Here is a 16,756-nt window from a genome sequence, read left to right as displayed (position 1 = left end):
ATTACATATAACGAAGATACTATTTATCATTTCACCTGTTGTTTTTCCCCTGATTTGAGCTTAATTATTCTCCTGTATAGTCTTCCCTCTCTCAAATGACAATAGAGCGGCAGATGATAGAGCTGCAAAAGATTGCAGGTATTTGTAAGAGTAAAGCAATTAAGAATGCTAAAAAGTATCGGCAAACTAGAAATGAGTTATACCTGTTGTGAAAGTGAGTGGGGTTTGGTTAAGAGGAAGCAGGAAGAGATAGAGAGAGATTTAGATCGAGTGAAGAAGAAGAAGAAGCCTCCTCTTCCTTTTCTTCTTCCTCATTATTTATTCTTCTTCTCTTCAAGTTGTCTTCCAATATTTGAAGAAGTGATTGGTGATCCTCGTCATCCTGATGCTCTTCATTTCTGCTTCTCCTTTTATTTCTACTATATATAGAGTCTTCACCAGCTCCATATTTTATTAGGGTCATTTCTTTTATTTTATTTTAAATATTTGCCATTTCTTTTAGGTTTAAAAAAAAAATTCAAATTTTAAACTTCTTAATTTTAATATAATTAAAGAATTTAATTCAAATTTTGAGACAAAATATCATAAGATATATGTAGCCTTAATAAAATTATAATTCTGACACAAAAATACTTGCATATGCCTTCCACTAAGGAATATGATGAAGATTATTAATTAATTTTGATTTCACACATTACAGAGGAAATATATAGTGATGATCATTATATAATCATTTAAATATAAAATATATTAATTATTTAAATATAAAATTTAATAGAAGCACTATTTTTTTAATAAAATAAAATATTAAAAATTTAGTTATTTTAAATTGAAAATGAATAGACTAATTTATAAATTTTAGCACATTTTTTAAGGATTTTTTTTCTTCAATTAATATTAGCTTTCCTTCTTTCTCTTGTAAGTTCTATCCTTGCTTTGTCATATGTCTCCTCCACAATTTATTCATAGAATTCCTTTAGAACAAATCATGTGTAAGAAAAAGAATCGAATTAAATTTTCACATCATTATATAATTTAAACTATTTCACCTAGAACTAAATTGACTATTATTTCATAACTAAATATAAGTTAACCCCCTTTTTTTTACTTCGCCATGTGGGCCCGCAAGCCGATAGACAAGTGTCTATTCTGGGAAAAAAAAAACAAAATCTAACCAAGCTTGGAATGTTCGCAATTGTAACTTTGGTTTCAGCGCATGAAGGCTTCTACCATATTTTTAAATTAATCCTTGTGGGAGATTGTTAGGATTTTGTGCTTGACACCCTCAGAAACCCAATGTCCCTGAACATAATTTCCTAGGCTTCCACCTTAAATGCTGCTGTTCATTTAGAAATGAAAAGAAATAGATGTGTGGAAATAAAAAGGATCAACTATTTACAGTTTTACAAGTGATTGTTTCCTGCAATAACACACTAAAAAATCTTAGCTCAATATTAAATCATTACAGTTACCAAGTGTATTCACAACAAGAAATACCAGTGTATCTTCCCACATACCCAAAAGGTCACAACAAATGCTGACTAGGGATTGTAAATCAAGACCATACCAAAGCAAATTACCATTCTCAGCTGAGAAGAGCCACCAACTACCAGACATTCCATTTGTATGCAAGCATTTATGTCAAACATGCCACACTATAACATTATATTTGATCCAGGCGGAGCATAAGATTGATTCAGATCCTTTGTAGGGGCAATCTGAAGTAATCAAAACGTACCTACTTCATCAAAATTTCAATAGCAGCATCAATACAACTTCTACGACGGGAACCTTCACGCTGAACCAGTGCGCGAGGTCCACTCCAGACATATTTATGGTTGGCAGGGAAGAGAGTTCTGCACACATTTAGAAGCAAAGGATTTTCAGAATGGAACTTCTCAAACATTATAGCCTTCTGCTCTCCTTCTTGTGATTCCTGTAACCGTGTAAAATAATGGAGTCAGTGTACCAGATAAAAAACCTAACATCATAGAAATGTATTGTGAGCATTTTTTGCACGAGAAATAATGTTATGCCTGCTGTAAAATTGGGGGAAAAGAATATCAAATTATCAATTTTAAATATTTTTAATTTTATCAATTTTGCCCTTAACATTTAGGATTGATTTCAATTTTAGCAATCTTGTTAATAGGTCTCCAAAGGTGTGTGTACATCTTCCAATGTGGCATGGTGACATGGATGAATTAATATTATTTTATTGAGAAAATGTCTAATGACAAAAAATCCAGCCAGCCACCCACCCACATGCTAGGCTTCCTATGTCATCAATATGCTAAGCAAACTTGGTTTACAAGCCCACACATAAACATCACATTAAATTTGTTAAGGGAATTACCTTATTCTTATTTTGCTGAACTTTTTGAGTTTCTTCCTCATATTGTCCTATTGCATGTCCCTTCTCGATATGCATTTGGTCCACTGCACCTGCTAGTCCAGGCTGAGATTGTTGACTAGGCTTCTCTCCTGATCTATCAGCAAACTCTGATTGCTCTGACATTTCAACCTTCCCTTTCTTTTGAATCTCTATCTCATTCTTCTCCTCTTCCTCTTCATCATCGTCTTCCTCTGCCTCCTCATGCTTCTCCTTAACAGGGCTCTACAGATGCTCACTATCCCCTATTTTCACCCGTCCCTTTTCTTCCACCTCAGCATCTGCATCTGGATCTATTGATTCGCCCATATTTGATGATGAATCTTCATCTCCTGGACTTTCTATAAGTGAACATCCCTTCAAAAGTGTGTGTGTGTGTGTGTGAGAGAGAGAGAGAGAGAGAACAAACAAGTATTATTATTATTATTATTATTTTCACTTCACAACATGAAATTTTAATATTATTCTTTTTGTAACAAATAAGCAAAGAGAAGAATACTACAAAGGGAACCAAGGTGGTGCCAACCTTATTACGTTTGGAAAATTTATTTACAAGACAAAATCAAAGAAACCCATGACAGCTGCTTCTTGCTCAAAGGCAAAAATCCCAGAAACAGTTATTGGGATGAGACTTATCCTCTTCTTTCTCCACTAATGTGCTGATCTCACAAACCAATTCTATTATAGAAAAGGGGACTACAATCAATGAGATTGAACCTCAAAACTCAAGCACACTTTTTAAACATGTATGCACAATCTAGCCAGTCAATATTTACATTTCATAATTTAAAGGAAAATTCGATGCCATTAAGTGGGACCCTCCAGATAACCACCCAACTAATTGATTTGGCATGCATTTGTACAAATGCATATAGATTCCCTCATTTCCTGCTAATTCAATATTTCATATAAAACAGAAATTCTACTGCAGAATTTAGCACATTAGCAAATGGGCAATAATTGTCTTTCTGCTGAACCACAAGACAATAATTATCTTGGGGACAAATTAACAGAGGAATCAGTATGTAACCATTTATTACACTCAATCAACATATAAAAGTAAGTAATCATGCGCATACATATGCATGTTTATAATTTACATTAACTTTTTATGAGCAAAATTCCAGAGACATTGACTAAGATGATTAAACTAGCTGGTTTTCCACCATATTGCAATTTTGTTCTATAACTGCTAAGAACAAAAAGGGGTGCACACTAAGGTGCCATCTGTAACCACCAACACATATCGGTAAATTCAAGAAATATTGGGTATGTAACCAAGATCTTGTCAAATCGGATGTTGTTATAAGCCACATATTATCAAACCAACTTTGTAACGCCCACACCCTTGTATTAGCGTGAATAATAACACTTATAATACAATAAGCGTTGAAATTTGACGGAAAGACTAGAATACTCTAGTTAGTCTAAGAACCTATTTGACATTACTGTTGAAACTATTGTTGAGAAAATTATTTTTTTAAATATATTATTAGAAAGTGTTAAAAAATAATTAAAAATTAAATTTAATTAATTTTAGCTATAAAAATACTAAAATAACAAAACAGCTTTTTCTAAATTACTTTTCTCAATAATATTTAAAATTATATTTTTATTCAAATAAATAATTTCAGACTCTGAAATTCAATGCTAAACGAACGTTAAAAAAAGAGAAAGGCAATATAATGATAATGATAATAATGATAATAATAATAATAATAATAATGATAATGAGGGAGATCTTTAAATAAGAATTAATTAAAAATAATAATAATAAAAAATTAAGAAAGATCTAGACTCTTTTTAGGGAAAAAGAAGCTGCTGAAAAAAAAAAAAAAATCCTAAGACATCTTCACAATTCATCATGGATTCTTTATTTCCTCATCTGCCACTCTTCTTGGCCCTCACTCCAAACTTCAGCCCAGCAGCATCAACCCTCACCCCTCAGTTCCTTCCTCCATGGCATCGTCTCATCGCATCTTATCAACTGCTGCTCCACCTCAGGTCATCGTCGTGGCATCACATTGCATGAAGGAATCGAGTTGTGACTTTACTGACTTAACACAAGAGAGAGAGAGAGAGAGAGAGAGAGAGAGAGAGAGAGATGTGGAATCAATGATCGATAATAGGGAAAGAAGTGATCCTATTGTTCTCCAACCCAGTAGAGAAGCAAAGCAAGGCAACTGTGAATTAGTGGAGAAGGAAAATCAAATATTTGGGAACAGAACTTGAAGGTTCCAAATTCATAAAGCTTCAATGAAATTCAACATGTGGAGGCTGCCATTAAGGTCTGTTGAGCCTCTTATTTTCAGCACCATCACTAGATAGTCTATTTGTTGGAGATAAGCGAAGCACAGACACCAGCAGTAACCAGTTTATATTTCTTTCTTGTATTTTTCCCTTTTCATTTGTCGAAGCATTAGTTAAACTACATTAGGGTATTGATGCCCGAGTATAATAGCTCTGAATTAAATTAATAAGTCATTAGAATTGTTACTCATTCTTTCATGCTATTGAAATGTTAAAAAGATGACATGATTTGTGTCTAACTAATCAATCAATTAGTAGAGTATGAAATTTTAGTATGAGAAATTGGGGATTGATGATTTTTTTAAAAAAACAAAACTTGTTACTCTGCTGATAATGCAATATCTACCAATGACCTATATGTGAAGAGTTAGGCTAGGTGGAGGAGTTTATGCATTAAAAGAGATTTTGAGGTGGAACAAGATTTATTTTCTAAGCCTGTTTAATCTGCCGCTTCATAATAATAATAATAATAAAATGATTTAACAAGTACTTGCATTTGTTTATATATATATATATATATATATATATATATATATATATATTTTTTTTTTTTTTTTTTTTTTCCAATTGATTCAGCTTTGTATCTCCATAGGACCTTCAAGATTAAATACTTCAACAATTTAAATTTCATCTATTTGCTAAGCTCAACAAGGGGACTAGTGTCTTGTTTACGAGCTTAACTAAATTATGTTTGCTAAAACTAGGTAAATTTTGTGTATTTAAATATAACAATAATCTGAGCCTTATTTCTCCAAGGGTAGGTGAAATATAATTAAAATTTTATTCTTGAATATTGCTTTGTGATTTTATTTTTGGGCGGTATTTATGATATTCTAGTTAATTGAATGATACATAAAATTCTTGAAAGTGGAGTTATTATAGTTGGTGCATATGTAATCATTCTAGATTTGGAGTCAAATATCTATTTTGTTATTATTAAATCAACTTTGGTTGTGAGGTTGGAATTGAGGTTGATTAAATGACACACTACCATATTCATAATGTAGAAATTACGAAGTGGTAGGTCGAACCATATACTAATATTTTAGGCATTCTTTGTGATGCTAAAGGTGAAAATAAAATAAAATAAGTTAGAGAATGGATTTTACCTATCTATCTTTGTATTATTGTTATTATTATTATTATTATGTGTGTGAAACTTTGGATGGGCGCTTGTCTCAATTGAAAATTGTCTGTTGAAATTTGAGTTTGAATAAGGAAAATGTCCATTTTACATCAAGGAAGATGTTGCTGAATTTTTTGCAAGAATTGGAAATGGTTAAAATTTTTGCAGTAGAATTGATAATTAAAAAGTATAAAGTAGAAATGTCAATTATAAGTGATTTGAGAGCTATGTGGACCTGATCCTCCATTTTGTAATGGAGGTACGTAGGCAGCCTTTGGGTGTGAGCGATCCAAAGTAGGTTAATTTTAGTTTTCTTTATTTTCAAAGTTTTCTTTCTATTTCTTGAAGTTTTGGATCTGGAATAATATTTATGAATTTTTCTTGTTAGTTGTTTATGTATCTCAAGAGAGTTAAGATCTTACAATATAAATTAAATAGATTTTACTTGTTAGTTATATAACATGAAATGGTGGATTGGTTATGACAAACTTAATATCTACTTGATCAACGAAGTTTGAATATGGATACCATTCATTAGTAAAAAAATATAGACACACCTCTTGCTTCAACTCATGAGCATGTTTGTTATCAGCGCCTCCAATCTTACCGTTAGCAAGTCCAGCATTCTCCTCACGCTCTCTTCTATGGCGCTTTAGAACACATACGGCGCATAGGCAGTCAAGTTATGGCGCTTTCTGCAAATTAGAACTAGCTATGTCATTTAAAGCAAAGAAAGATTACGATACAACATTTTGTGCAATCTAAGACACTGTCTAACATGTGAGAACAAAGCAAAAGCAGGGTGCACTGATACATGGGCCACGTGGAGTCTGTTTGATGTTTACATTAGATTTTATCCAAGTTTATTAACACCAGTTAACAACTGGACTACACTGAATAAATTTCACAACTATAAGATTTAATCATCCAAAATATCTCACAGGACCAGCAGAAAATTGAGCATGAAAACAACAAAAGAAAGATGAAAAAATTGTCCTCTGCTACTTGTATGACCATTCATCATTTCCTGCTGGATTCATCTGCTGCCAATGTAGATTTACCAAATAACCTCAATGAGACGTCTAAAAGTTGGATACTCAGAATCCGGGAATTACCATTTAATTTCAAGAATTCCCAAAATATGTCTAGAACAGTGGAGGAAAATTTCATATACTTCGCATTAACAGAAAAACAATTAACCCGTACAGAGAGATACCCATCACGCCTTTTTGTCTTCTGTTTCGATTGACCGCTTTTACCATGTCCTTGACTTGATGCTCCAATGTCCTACTCCCCTTGAGGGCCTTCAGCACCTGGCACAATGAAAATGAATGATGCTTAGGCTACCATGGTAAAATGAAGCCAGACAGCCTTAAACCAGTGGAGCACAGCATTTACCAATAAACAACAAGAAGAAAAAAAACTTTCCTAAACTATCTAACATAGACAAACCATGAACATATGAATCAGCTGTTTCAGCTGTCCACACAAATCCCACTATGAACAAATTGCTGTACTTACCAATTGATAAAGGATCAGAATGAGTCATGGTTGACTTATGATGTTTTGGGATGAAAGAAGGGTTACTTTGTGGTAGCAATCATGAACTTTTCCTCTGATAGCATATATGATTTGGCACTAAAAAATATCTTATGGCAATGTTTCATCCGATTTGTTGCCATATATATTGCCCTGCCACATTAGTTATTTCTCGTCATAGTTTGGCCCCAACAACTCCTGCTTAAGACCCATGTAAGCAAGCTAATGATAATTTTGAAGGAAAACTAATGGAGGATATAATTATGTCACAAATTAAAATTTATATATTTTCATAAAAAAAAGTACTGATTTATTGCCTAAAGCACTGAAATTCATTTTTTTATAGCGTTATCAAGTCCTAAAATAATAGCTATTCCTCCATTATTGAAGCTATGATTTATAACAACAAAAAAAGACCTAGGATAAGTAAGACCTAGTATTTGTGTGGTGGCAATGTTTCCGCGTGCCAACCAATAAAAGGAAAGGCAAGTTTACCAAATGAGCATTAGCAGACAAATAAAAAAGATTTGATTGAGAAAGAACACTATCATAAAACGCATACCACTCGAACCTCTTGATTGTTCAGCGAATAAGCCAGCTGCAGCTCATGAGGTCCAATGCATAGTCACCTTTACTACCATACTTATAACAGTTTTCCCAAATGAATTGAACATCTTTATAGACATCTTCAATATATTTATCACCTTTTTCAAGATTTCTGCATATTGTTCCAAAGTCCGTTGGTGTATCAATTATGTCAAAATAATCCTTGTTTTAAATGATACCACAAAAAAATAAAAAAAAGCCAGTTGGACAATTAAAATTACCTAACAGGAATGCTACAGCTATCGAATTTTGTGCCTTAACAACTATAATAGATATAAGAATGAGTTTAATATGTTATTGACATTATAATTGCACAAACAGAAATAACATCTCTTGCTCAGGTTGTTAATGTGGAACTTAAGGTGAAAAGCGTATGATGTGAGAATCAACCAGGCTAATAGTCAATTAAATCATTAAACATTTAAACTTCTTATCAAGAAATTGCTAAAAATTATAACATCTAGTATTCTTCACCTCATGGACTGAATAGATATGCAAGTCTAGGAATAGGAATAAAAGGGCCTTCACTTGACACTGCATGGAAGATTGGAGAAGCTTTGCCCAATTTGCATTCCGACAATCAAATGAAATTTGCATTGTTAAACCAGAAGGCAGGAAAAATTGAAGAAATTGGGGCTGTTCACATGAAACCCAAAGAGCTGCTAGTCTTTTTTTATTTTTTATTTTTTACTCAACACGTTCAAAATGGCCTAATGAAGATTTCATGGTGTAGATAAGGTTCCAGTGACCTCTGTGACCACCTTCTCCTCTGCTGATGTTTTGTCGAGTTTGTGTATTAGCTGTAGACTTAGTTTCCCCAAAACTTTTGATTCTTCTTTCTTTCCAATTATTGGCTAATAATGGAGGCTTGGGAGAGTTTTATAGTGGCTAAATTATGGAAGGAAACTGCATGCAGGCACCATTGGCATCAAAAACGTCATGTTAAGAGATGGACAGTGCGACACTTTCTCTCCACTTCTTCAATTTTGGGTACTTGGGTGAAAGTGTACAGCAACTAACTTCTTCAAGGTGAGAACATTCTGTGGTGATAAAAAAAATGGCTTGAGAAAATGGAGTTTGGTTAAAAAATTGGCTGGATTGGGTTCGGCACCACTATTTTTGTCCCTCCCCCCCTCTTTCTCTAACCCGTGGATGCTCCCCCTGTTTCTCCCCCAATTCTCGACTTTTGTTTTCCTATTTTGCCCCTTTCTATTACAGCTAGAGGCTTGGAGAAATCTCTAGACTTCTTTCTTTCTTTTATTTTTTTTTAATTTTTCAAAAATTCAAAACTTAACAATTTATTAATTTATTTAATTTACTTTTTTTTTTTTTCAAATTCTGTTGTCACTAGAATTAGGGCGTTACTGTTCCTTATTAGTTCTCATTTCTTTCTCTTCTCACCTCCATGTAGCCTATTTAATAAAAATCATTTCAATTAAAAAAAAATTAATATAATTATGATTCTCCGATCGGTTTTGGACTAGTCGCTGAATTCTATGAATTTCGTTGTGCCATGTTAGGGATCTTGCCTAGATACAACAACAAAGCCTTTAGCCTTGCCTAGATACTTAACTATAAAATTGAATACTGCTGTGAATTGTATTATAGCTCCCATTTTAAATTTTCCGACTGCTATGGAAGTTAGCTGAATTCTGCTTAACGTTTGTTCATTTTTAGTTGCTAATTTTGCAACTCTATTTTATTCATTTTTCGTTGCTAATTTTGCAACTCTATTTTTATTGTGCAGAAGCATGCAAAAGCAGGAGATAGGAAATGTGCTGATGATTTGCGGATCAAGAAAACTACTAATCCCATGATTGTTATCAATCTAAAAAAGAATCTCTCTCCACGGTTACAATCCAATGAGTAATTCTGTAAAGAAGCCAATAGAAAATTCAATTCCTGTTGTTCCTACACCATAGGCATTTTAGAGCCTTTTTAGTTATATTCAATGTTTATTCTACTAGAGAGGTTTTCCTCTAATGAGATGTTGCTGTTCCTCTTCCTTATTTTATCATTTCTTTAGCTTTCCATTTTAAGCCTGTTATAACTGTTGATGTAATGAGATTTTTCCTAGATGCTTAAAAGCTATTTTGGTTTATGTTTATGTCCTCACAGCTGTGTATTTGGTACTGATGTAACAGCTCTTTTGGTCATGTATGGTTGGGCTTAATTTGCTGCCTAATTTGCTGAGAGTTGTTATTTAATTACTGCTGTAGTTGTTAGAGCAGTAGGTGGTGTGTATTGACTGATGTAACTCTCTTTTTGCATATATATAACCTGTAAAATAAACTTTCCATATGAGAGAAGTATTATCTTCAAAAAAACTGGTTCTTTGCAGTTTTTTATCTACTTACTCTACTCTGTTTTCACTTCCAGAATTGTAACAGTGGTATCAGAGCTCCTTATGATCTTAAGGGCATGAAACAAAGAGAGAAAACAAGTAAGAATTCCTTGCGCTAAAAAACCTTAAACACTAGAGCTGAGAGTGATGGCTTCAAGTGGATACTCTGCTCCTACTCCACCAGTATTTTTTGGAGAAGGCTATGCTATTTGGGCTGTCAAGATGAAGGCTTACCTTAAAGCCTTTGATTTGTGGGAAGCGACTGAAATAGGTAGGCAACCAGGACCTTTGAGGGAGGATCCTACTCTTGCACAAATAAAAGCTCATAGTGAGGAGTGTGCTAAGGGTTTTAAGGCATTGTCATGCATTCATGCTTCTGTTTCTGAGGTGATTTTCTCCAGAAATATGGCATGTGAGACAGCAAAGCAAGCTTGGGATTTACTTAAAGCTGAGTTTCAAGGAAGTGAGCAGACAAAGCAAATGTCAATTCTCAACTTGAGAAGGGAATTTGAGGTTCTCAAGATGAAAGAGTCTGAAAGTCTAAAAGATTATATTGATAAACTAATGAATGTTGTTAACAAGATCAGGCTTCTTGGTGAAGAGTTAACTGACAGGAGAATTGTGGAGAAAGTCTTGGTTAGTTTACCTGAAAGGTTTGAATCAAAGATCTCTTCTTTGGAGGACTCTAAAGACTTGAGGAGGATTACATTGGCTGAGCTAGTAAATGCATTGCAAGCTATTGAGCAGAGAAGAGCTATAAGACAAGAAGATGCTTCTGAGGAGGCATTTGTTGCAAAGCAAAAGGGAAGGTCAATAAAAGAAGGAAATGGAAATGGCAAAGAAAAGGACAGCAAAGGGAAGCAAACTGAAAGTGCAAAGGAGGGTGAAAAACAAGGGAAATACCCACCTTGTTCTACTTGCAACAAGACTAACCATCTTGAGAAAGATTGTTGGAAGAAGAAGGGAATCAAACCTGTCCAATGTCACTATTGCAAGAAGTATGGCCATATTGCTAAAGATTGCAGAATTAAGCAATATAAGGCTTAAAAACAACCAGCTCAACAAGCCAATTTCACTGGTGATCAGTCCAGGCAGCAAGATAATCACTTATTCATGGCTTCACAATCACTCAAACAAGCAGACAAACTCACCTGGATTATTAACAGTGGGTGTACAAGTCACATGGCAAAAGATAAAAGCTTGTTCGCTCATTTAGATAACTCTTTCAGAACTAAGGTGAAGCTTGGAAATGGTGAGTTGGTTCAAGCTGAGGGAAAAGGAATAGTTGTTGTGCAATCCAAGCAAGGTATTAAATGCATTCCTGATGTGCTTTACATCCCTTGCTTAGATCAAAACCTCTTAAGTGTTGCTCAAATGATTAAAAAGGGTTATTCCTTATATTTCAAAGATTTATGCTGTCATGTTTATGATGTTAATGGCTGTGAATTGGTCAAGGTGAACATGATTGATAATAGTTTTCCCTTGGTGTCTAATGGTGTATCTCAACATGTGAATAGTGCTAAAATTGATGATTATTGGTTGTGGCATAGAAGGTTTGGGCATTATAATCTGAATTCCTTAAGGTTTATCCAAAATCAAGACATGGTTAGGGATATGCCTGAAATCTCTATCCGTAATGAAGTATGTGATAGTTGTCAATTGGAAAATTGCATAAAAAATCCTTTCCAAGTAATCAGTCTAAAAGAGCTAGAAAGAAATTGGAGTTAATCTATATTGATGTCTGTGGTCCCATGAGCATTCCTTCCTTGAGCCAAAACAAATATTTCATTTTGTCTATTGATGATTTGACAAGGATGACTTGGGTGTATTTTTTAAGCAAAAAGAGTCAAGTGTTCAATGTTTTTAAAAAATTCAAAGCTTTTGTTGAGAAGCAAAGTGGATGTGTCATTAAAGCTTTGAGGTCTGACAACGGAAAAGAGTACACTTCGAGTGAATTTGATAAATTCTATGAGGAAGCAGGAATTGAGCATCAACTTTCAGTGCCTTACTCACCACAACAGAATGGAGTTTCTGAGAGGAAGAACAGAACTATTGTTGAAATGGCTAGATGCATGTTGAAGGAGAAGGGACTTCCTAAAGAGTTTTGGGCTGAAGCTGTGTATACAGCTGTGTATTTACTCAACAGGTTGCCCACTAGATCGGTTGAAGGTAAGACACCCATAGAAGCTTGGCTTAAGACTAAACCTTCTGCAAAACATTTGAGGGTTTTTGGTTCTATCTGTTACATGAATATTCCTGATGCCAAGAGAGTTAAATTGGATGATAAAGCAGAGTTGGGAATCTTCTTGGGTTATGCAGCAACATCCAAGGGATATAGAATTTATAATATAAAAATAAAGAAAGTTGTGATATGCAGAGATGTACAAATTGATGAAGAAGCTTCTTGGGATTGGGATAGACCAGAAGTTATATGGAGGCATCAAACTCACAACCAAAAGTCAATTTCAGATTCTAGTGATATTGAAGTTGATGATGATGAAGCTTCGAATGTTGCTTCTGATGAAGATGTTGATTGCAGCATTGATTCTCCTATGTTGAAGACTAAACCTCTCTCTAAAATTTATGAGAGATGCAATTTGGTAAAGGTTGAACTTGTGACCTTTCAAGAAGCAATTCAGTTGGAAGAATGGCAACAAGCCATGAAGGAGGAGATTGCTTCAATTGAAAAGAATGATACTTGGGAACTCACCACTAAGCCAAAAGGGAGAAATGCTATTAGAGTTAAATGGATTTATAGAACTAAAGTAAATCCAGATGGCTCAGTATACAAACACAAAGCAAGGCTTGTGGTAAAGGGACATGCTCAGTTACTTGGTGTAGATTATGGAGAAACTTTTGCACCTGTAGCTAGGCATGACACGATCAAATTGCTGCTGTCCCTTGCAGCTCAAAATGGGTGGTCAGTTTATCATCTAGATGTCAAATCTGCATTTTTGAATGGAGTTCTTACTGTGGAAATTTATGTTCAGCAACCAGAGGGATTTGAAGTTATTGGGAAAGAAGACATGGTTTATAGGCTCAAGAAAGCACTTTATGGACTCGAGCAAGCTCCAAGAACCTGGTATGCTAGAATTGACAGGAGGAGTGACAATGAGCCAACTTTGTATATAAAATCTGACAAGAATGGTGTTCAGCTAGTGGTCTCACTGTATGTAGATGATATGCTTGTGATTGGAAGTGAACACAAGTTTGTAACTGAATTCAAGAGGGATATGCAGCTGGAGTTTGAGATGTCAGATTTGGGAATCATGAAGTATTTCTTGGGTCTGGAAATCTATCAAGAGGATGCGAGAATTTTCATTAACTCAACTCAACTCAACTAAGCATTTATCCCAAAGATTTGGGGTCAGCTATATGGATTCGCTTTCTCAACTCTAAACGATTTTGGGTTAAATCCTCAGAAATGTGTAATGCTTCTCGATCATGTTGTACTACTTTCCTCTAAGTCAATTTAGGTCTACCCCTTTTTTTCTTTTTGTCCTCTAACCTAATGTGCTCTACTTGTCTAACTGGAGCCTCCGTATGTCTACGCTTCACATGAGAAGTTAAGCAAGGATGATGGGGTAGAAAAGGCAGATTCTTTAGTGTATAGAAGTCTTATTGGAAGTTTGCTATATTTGACAGCTTCTAGACCAGATGTAATGTACCCTGCTAGTTTACTATCTAGGTATATGCATTCACCAAGTCAAATTCACTTAGCTGCTGCTAAAAGAATATTGAGATACCTTAGAGGTTCTGCAAACTATGGTGTTTGGTATTTAAAGGGAAAGGAAGTTAAGCTTGAAGGTTTTGTGGACAGTGATTGGGCAAGCTGTTTGGATGATTTAAAAAGTACATCTTGTTTTGTATTTTATGTGGGATCAGGTCCTATATCATGGAATTCAAAGAAGCAAGATGTGGTGGCACAATCTACTACTGAAGTTGAGTATATATCAGCTGCTGCTGCTGCAAATCAATCCATTTGGTTTAGAAAATTGATGGTTGATTTGGGAGTTGAACAAGTTGATCCTACTGTCATTTGCTGTGATAGCAAATCTGCAATTGCTATAGCTAATAATCCTATTCAGCATGGGAGGACTAAACATATTAAAGTGAAGTATCACTTTCTGAGGGAAGCTGAGAAGAATGCTGAGATTAAGTTGCTTCATTGCAAGTCTGAAATGCAACTTGCTGATATTCTGACCAAAGCCCTTCCTAAAAGTAGATTTGAAGAGATAAGGAAAAAGCTTGGAGTATCCAGGAAAACTCTCAAGGAGGAGTGTTGATGTAATGAGATTTTTCCTAGATACTTAGAAGCTATTTTGGTTTATGTTTATGTCCTCACAACTGTGTATTTTGTACTGATATAACAGCTCTTTTGGTCATGTATGGTTGGGCTTGATTTGCTGCCTAATTTTCTGAGAGTTGTTATTTAATTACTGCTGTAGTTGTTAGAGCAGTAGGTGATGTGTATTAACTGATGTAACTCTCTTTTTGCATATATATAACCTGTAAAATGAACTCTCCATATGAGAGAAGTATTATCTTAAAAAAAAACTGGTTTTTTACAGTTTTTTATCTACTTACCCTGCTCTGTTTTCACTTCCAGAATTGTAACAATAACTATAAAGGCTATTTATTCTTCAGGTTAGAGAGTTGTAGTTTATTTGCAATGTTTATGTTAGTTGATTTGGAAGTGAAGAAGGTTCAGTTTCAGTCAATCATTGGATTTCGAAGTTAATGTAGTAATGTGGATGACAGAATAGATTATATGTTCACATAACAACATATTATATTGCAATATTGATTACATTACATATAACGAAAATAGTATTTATCATTTCACCTGTTTTTTCCCCCTGATTTGAGCTCAATTATTCTCCTGTATAGTCATCCCTCTCTTTCTAAAATATGGAGCGGCCCGTTGTTAAGAACCAAATAAGGAGATGATAGAGCTGCAAAAGATTGCAAGTATTTGTAATAAGAGTAAAGCAATTAAGAGTAACAGCAAACTAGAAATGAGTTATACCTGTAGTGAACGTGAGTAGGGTTTGGCTAAGAGGAAGCGGGAAGAGATAGAGAGATTTAGGTCGAGTGAAGAAGAAGAAGCCTCCTCTTCCTCTTCTTCTTCCTCATTATTTATTCTTCTTCTCTGCAAGTTGTTTTCCAATATTCCCCGTCATCCTGATGCCCTTGATTTCTGCTTCCCCTTTTATTTCTACTATATATAGGATGTACCCCACACTTCATAATATACTTCTCGTCATCGTCAGTGGTGAAGCAAAATGAGGCCTTAACGAAACACTCTTCATCAAAACGTGTCCTCAATCCATTGAATGAAAGCAACAAGTGTGATGAGTTCCAACACCACGGACCTTCATAATAACCATCAGAATTCATAAATAAGATGAATTTATTACGTCCCTGCCTATTTCCAGATTCATATATGAAATCCACTCTACATTCAATTCTTCCTGGGTAACAACAATTTTTTTTCGTGGAATAAAGAGCAACACAGAAAGAGAAGGCAATTAAGTGACGAAGGTCAAGTTTGAATGAAAGCAAGGACCCTTTATTTTTATATCTCATCCTTTCTGGCACTTCACGTCCTTCCATGTATAGTCTAACTTTCTGACCCAACAGATGCGCTTCAAAAACATCCTCCATTACTTTCTTATTCAAATTGACGCAATCACTAAAATTAAGAAATGCGCAATCTTCAAATTCACTTTTATATGCTTCTTCATTTTCATCTTCACTTTATCTGCTTCTTCATTTTCATCTTCATGTTCTAAGAAATGGAAAGAAATTGATGCAGATTCCAGAGAGGGGCAATCACTTGCAATTAAGTATTTTAAGCATGATGGAAGCTCTGGTAAACTTTTAAGACTCTCGCATCTGCTTAAAACAAGCTGTTTCAACTTCGAAAGTTGTTTGATGCTGTCTGGAAGACTTGCTAAATTTGAGCAGTAAGAGAGAAATAATTTTTCAAGACATTTCAACTCGCCTATGCTGCTTGGGATAGTCACGAGTCTTGAACATTGACCGAGATGAAGTCCTTCAAGACGTTTCAAATTGCCAATGCTGCTTGGAAGAGTCACGAGTTTATCACACCGATTCAAGGACAATTTGACAAGTTGAGACAGATGCTTGATTGATGAGGGCAGTCGTTCTATTCCAGTGTAAAACTTTATATTACGCGGAATCTCTGGACAATCTTTGACTTCATGGCGATACTTAGATCAAGTTCAGTAAGCTTGCTCGATTTTGAAGAGAGGGAATTTCAACCAAACTCGAACATCCTTTCAAATATAAAAACTCGAGATTTGGGGTAATACTCGACAAGTCCTAATCCGATCAAAGTTATAAGAGTAGTGAGGTCCATTAATTTCAAATTTCCAAGAGGTCAGAATTAAATAGAAAAATATCAATAAATTAG

The 16,756-nt window shown here is 34.6% G+C and overlaps 1 protein-coding gene across 9 annotated transcripts; it reads right to left on the bottom strand.

Annotated features, from left to right (window-relative positions):
• Positions 1-1,346: 1,346 nt before the first annotated feature.
• Positions 1,347-16,046, bottom strand: LOC131173406 (uncharacterized). 9 transcript variants are annotated; one of them, XR_009143712.1, is made up of 7 exons: positions 15,347-16,046; positions 15,164-15,272; positions 7,350-7,565; positions 7,045-7,141; positions 6,386-6,523; positions 2,357-3,070; positions 1,347-1,936 (listed from the first exon to the last, which is right to left on the bottom strand). XR_009143712.1 is itself a non-coding variant. In XM_058135735.1 (2 exons), exons 1-2 carry the CDS (start codon positions 2,516-2,518, stop codon positions 1,739-1,741), a joined length of 360 nt encoding a protein of 119 aa, XP_057991718.1. In that variant the 5' UTR covers positions 2,519-3,869; the 3' UTR covers positions 1,347-1,738. The 9 variants fall into 9 exon arrangements, 1 of the variants encoding a protein (XP_057991718.1); XR_009143715.1 differs by lacking the exons at positions 15,164-15,272; positions 15,347-16,046 and adding an exon at positions 8,448-9,469 and having other exon boundaries at positions 2,357-2,749; positions 2,919-3,070; XR_009143714.1 differs by lacking the exon at positions 7,350-7,565.
• Between the last annotated feature and the right edge of the window lie 710 nt (positions 16,047-16,756).

The sequence above is a fragment of the Hevea brasiliensis genome, chromosome 14, assembly GCF_030052815.1.
Source record: "Hevea brasiliensis isolate MT/VB/25A 57/8 chromosome 14, ASM3005281v1, whole genome shotgun sequence".
Classification (NCBI taxonomy): Eukaryota; Viridiplantae; Streptophyta; class Magnoliopsida; order Malpighiales; family Euphorbiaceae; genus Hevea; species Hevea brasiliensis.
This window is presented reverse-complemented; position numbering and strand designations above follow the sequence as displayed.

Bases quoted from the DNA above. Each gene is read 5' to 3' on its own strand.
- LOC131173406 (XM_058135735.1), bottom strand. From the start codon at position 2,518: ATGTCAGAGCAATCAGAGTTTGCTGATAGATCAGGAGAGAAGCCTAGT. The intron at 1,937-2,356 runs GTAATTCCCTTA...ACACGGTTACAG, and splicing joins TTCAGCAAAATAAGAATAAG to GAATCACAAGAAGGAGAGCA.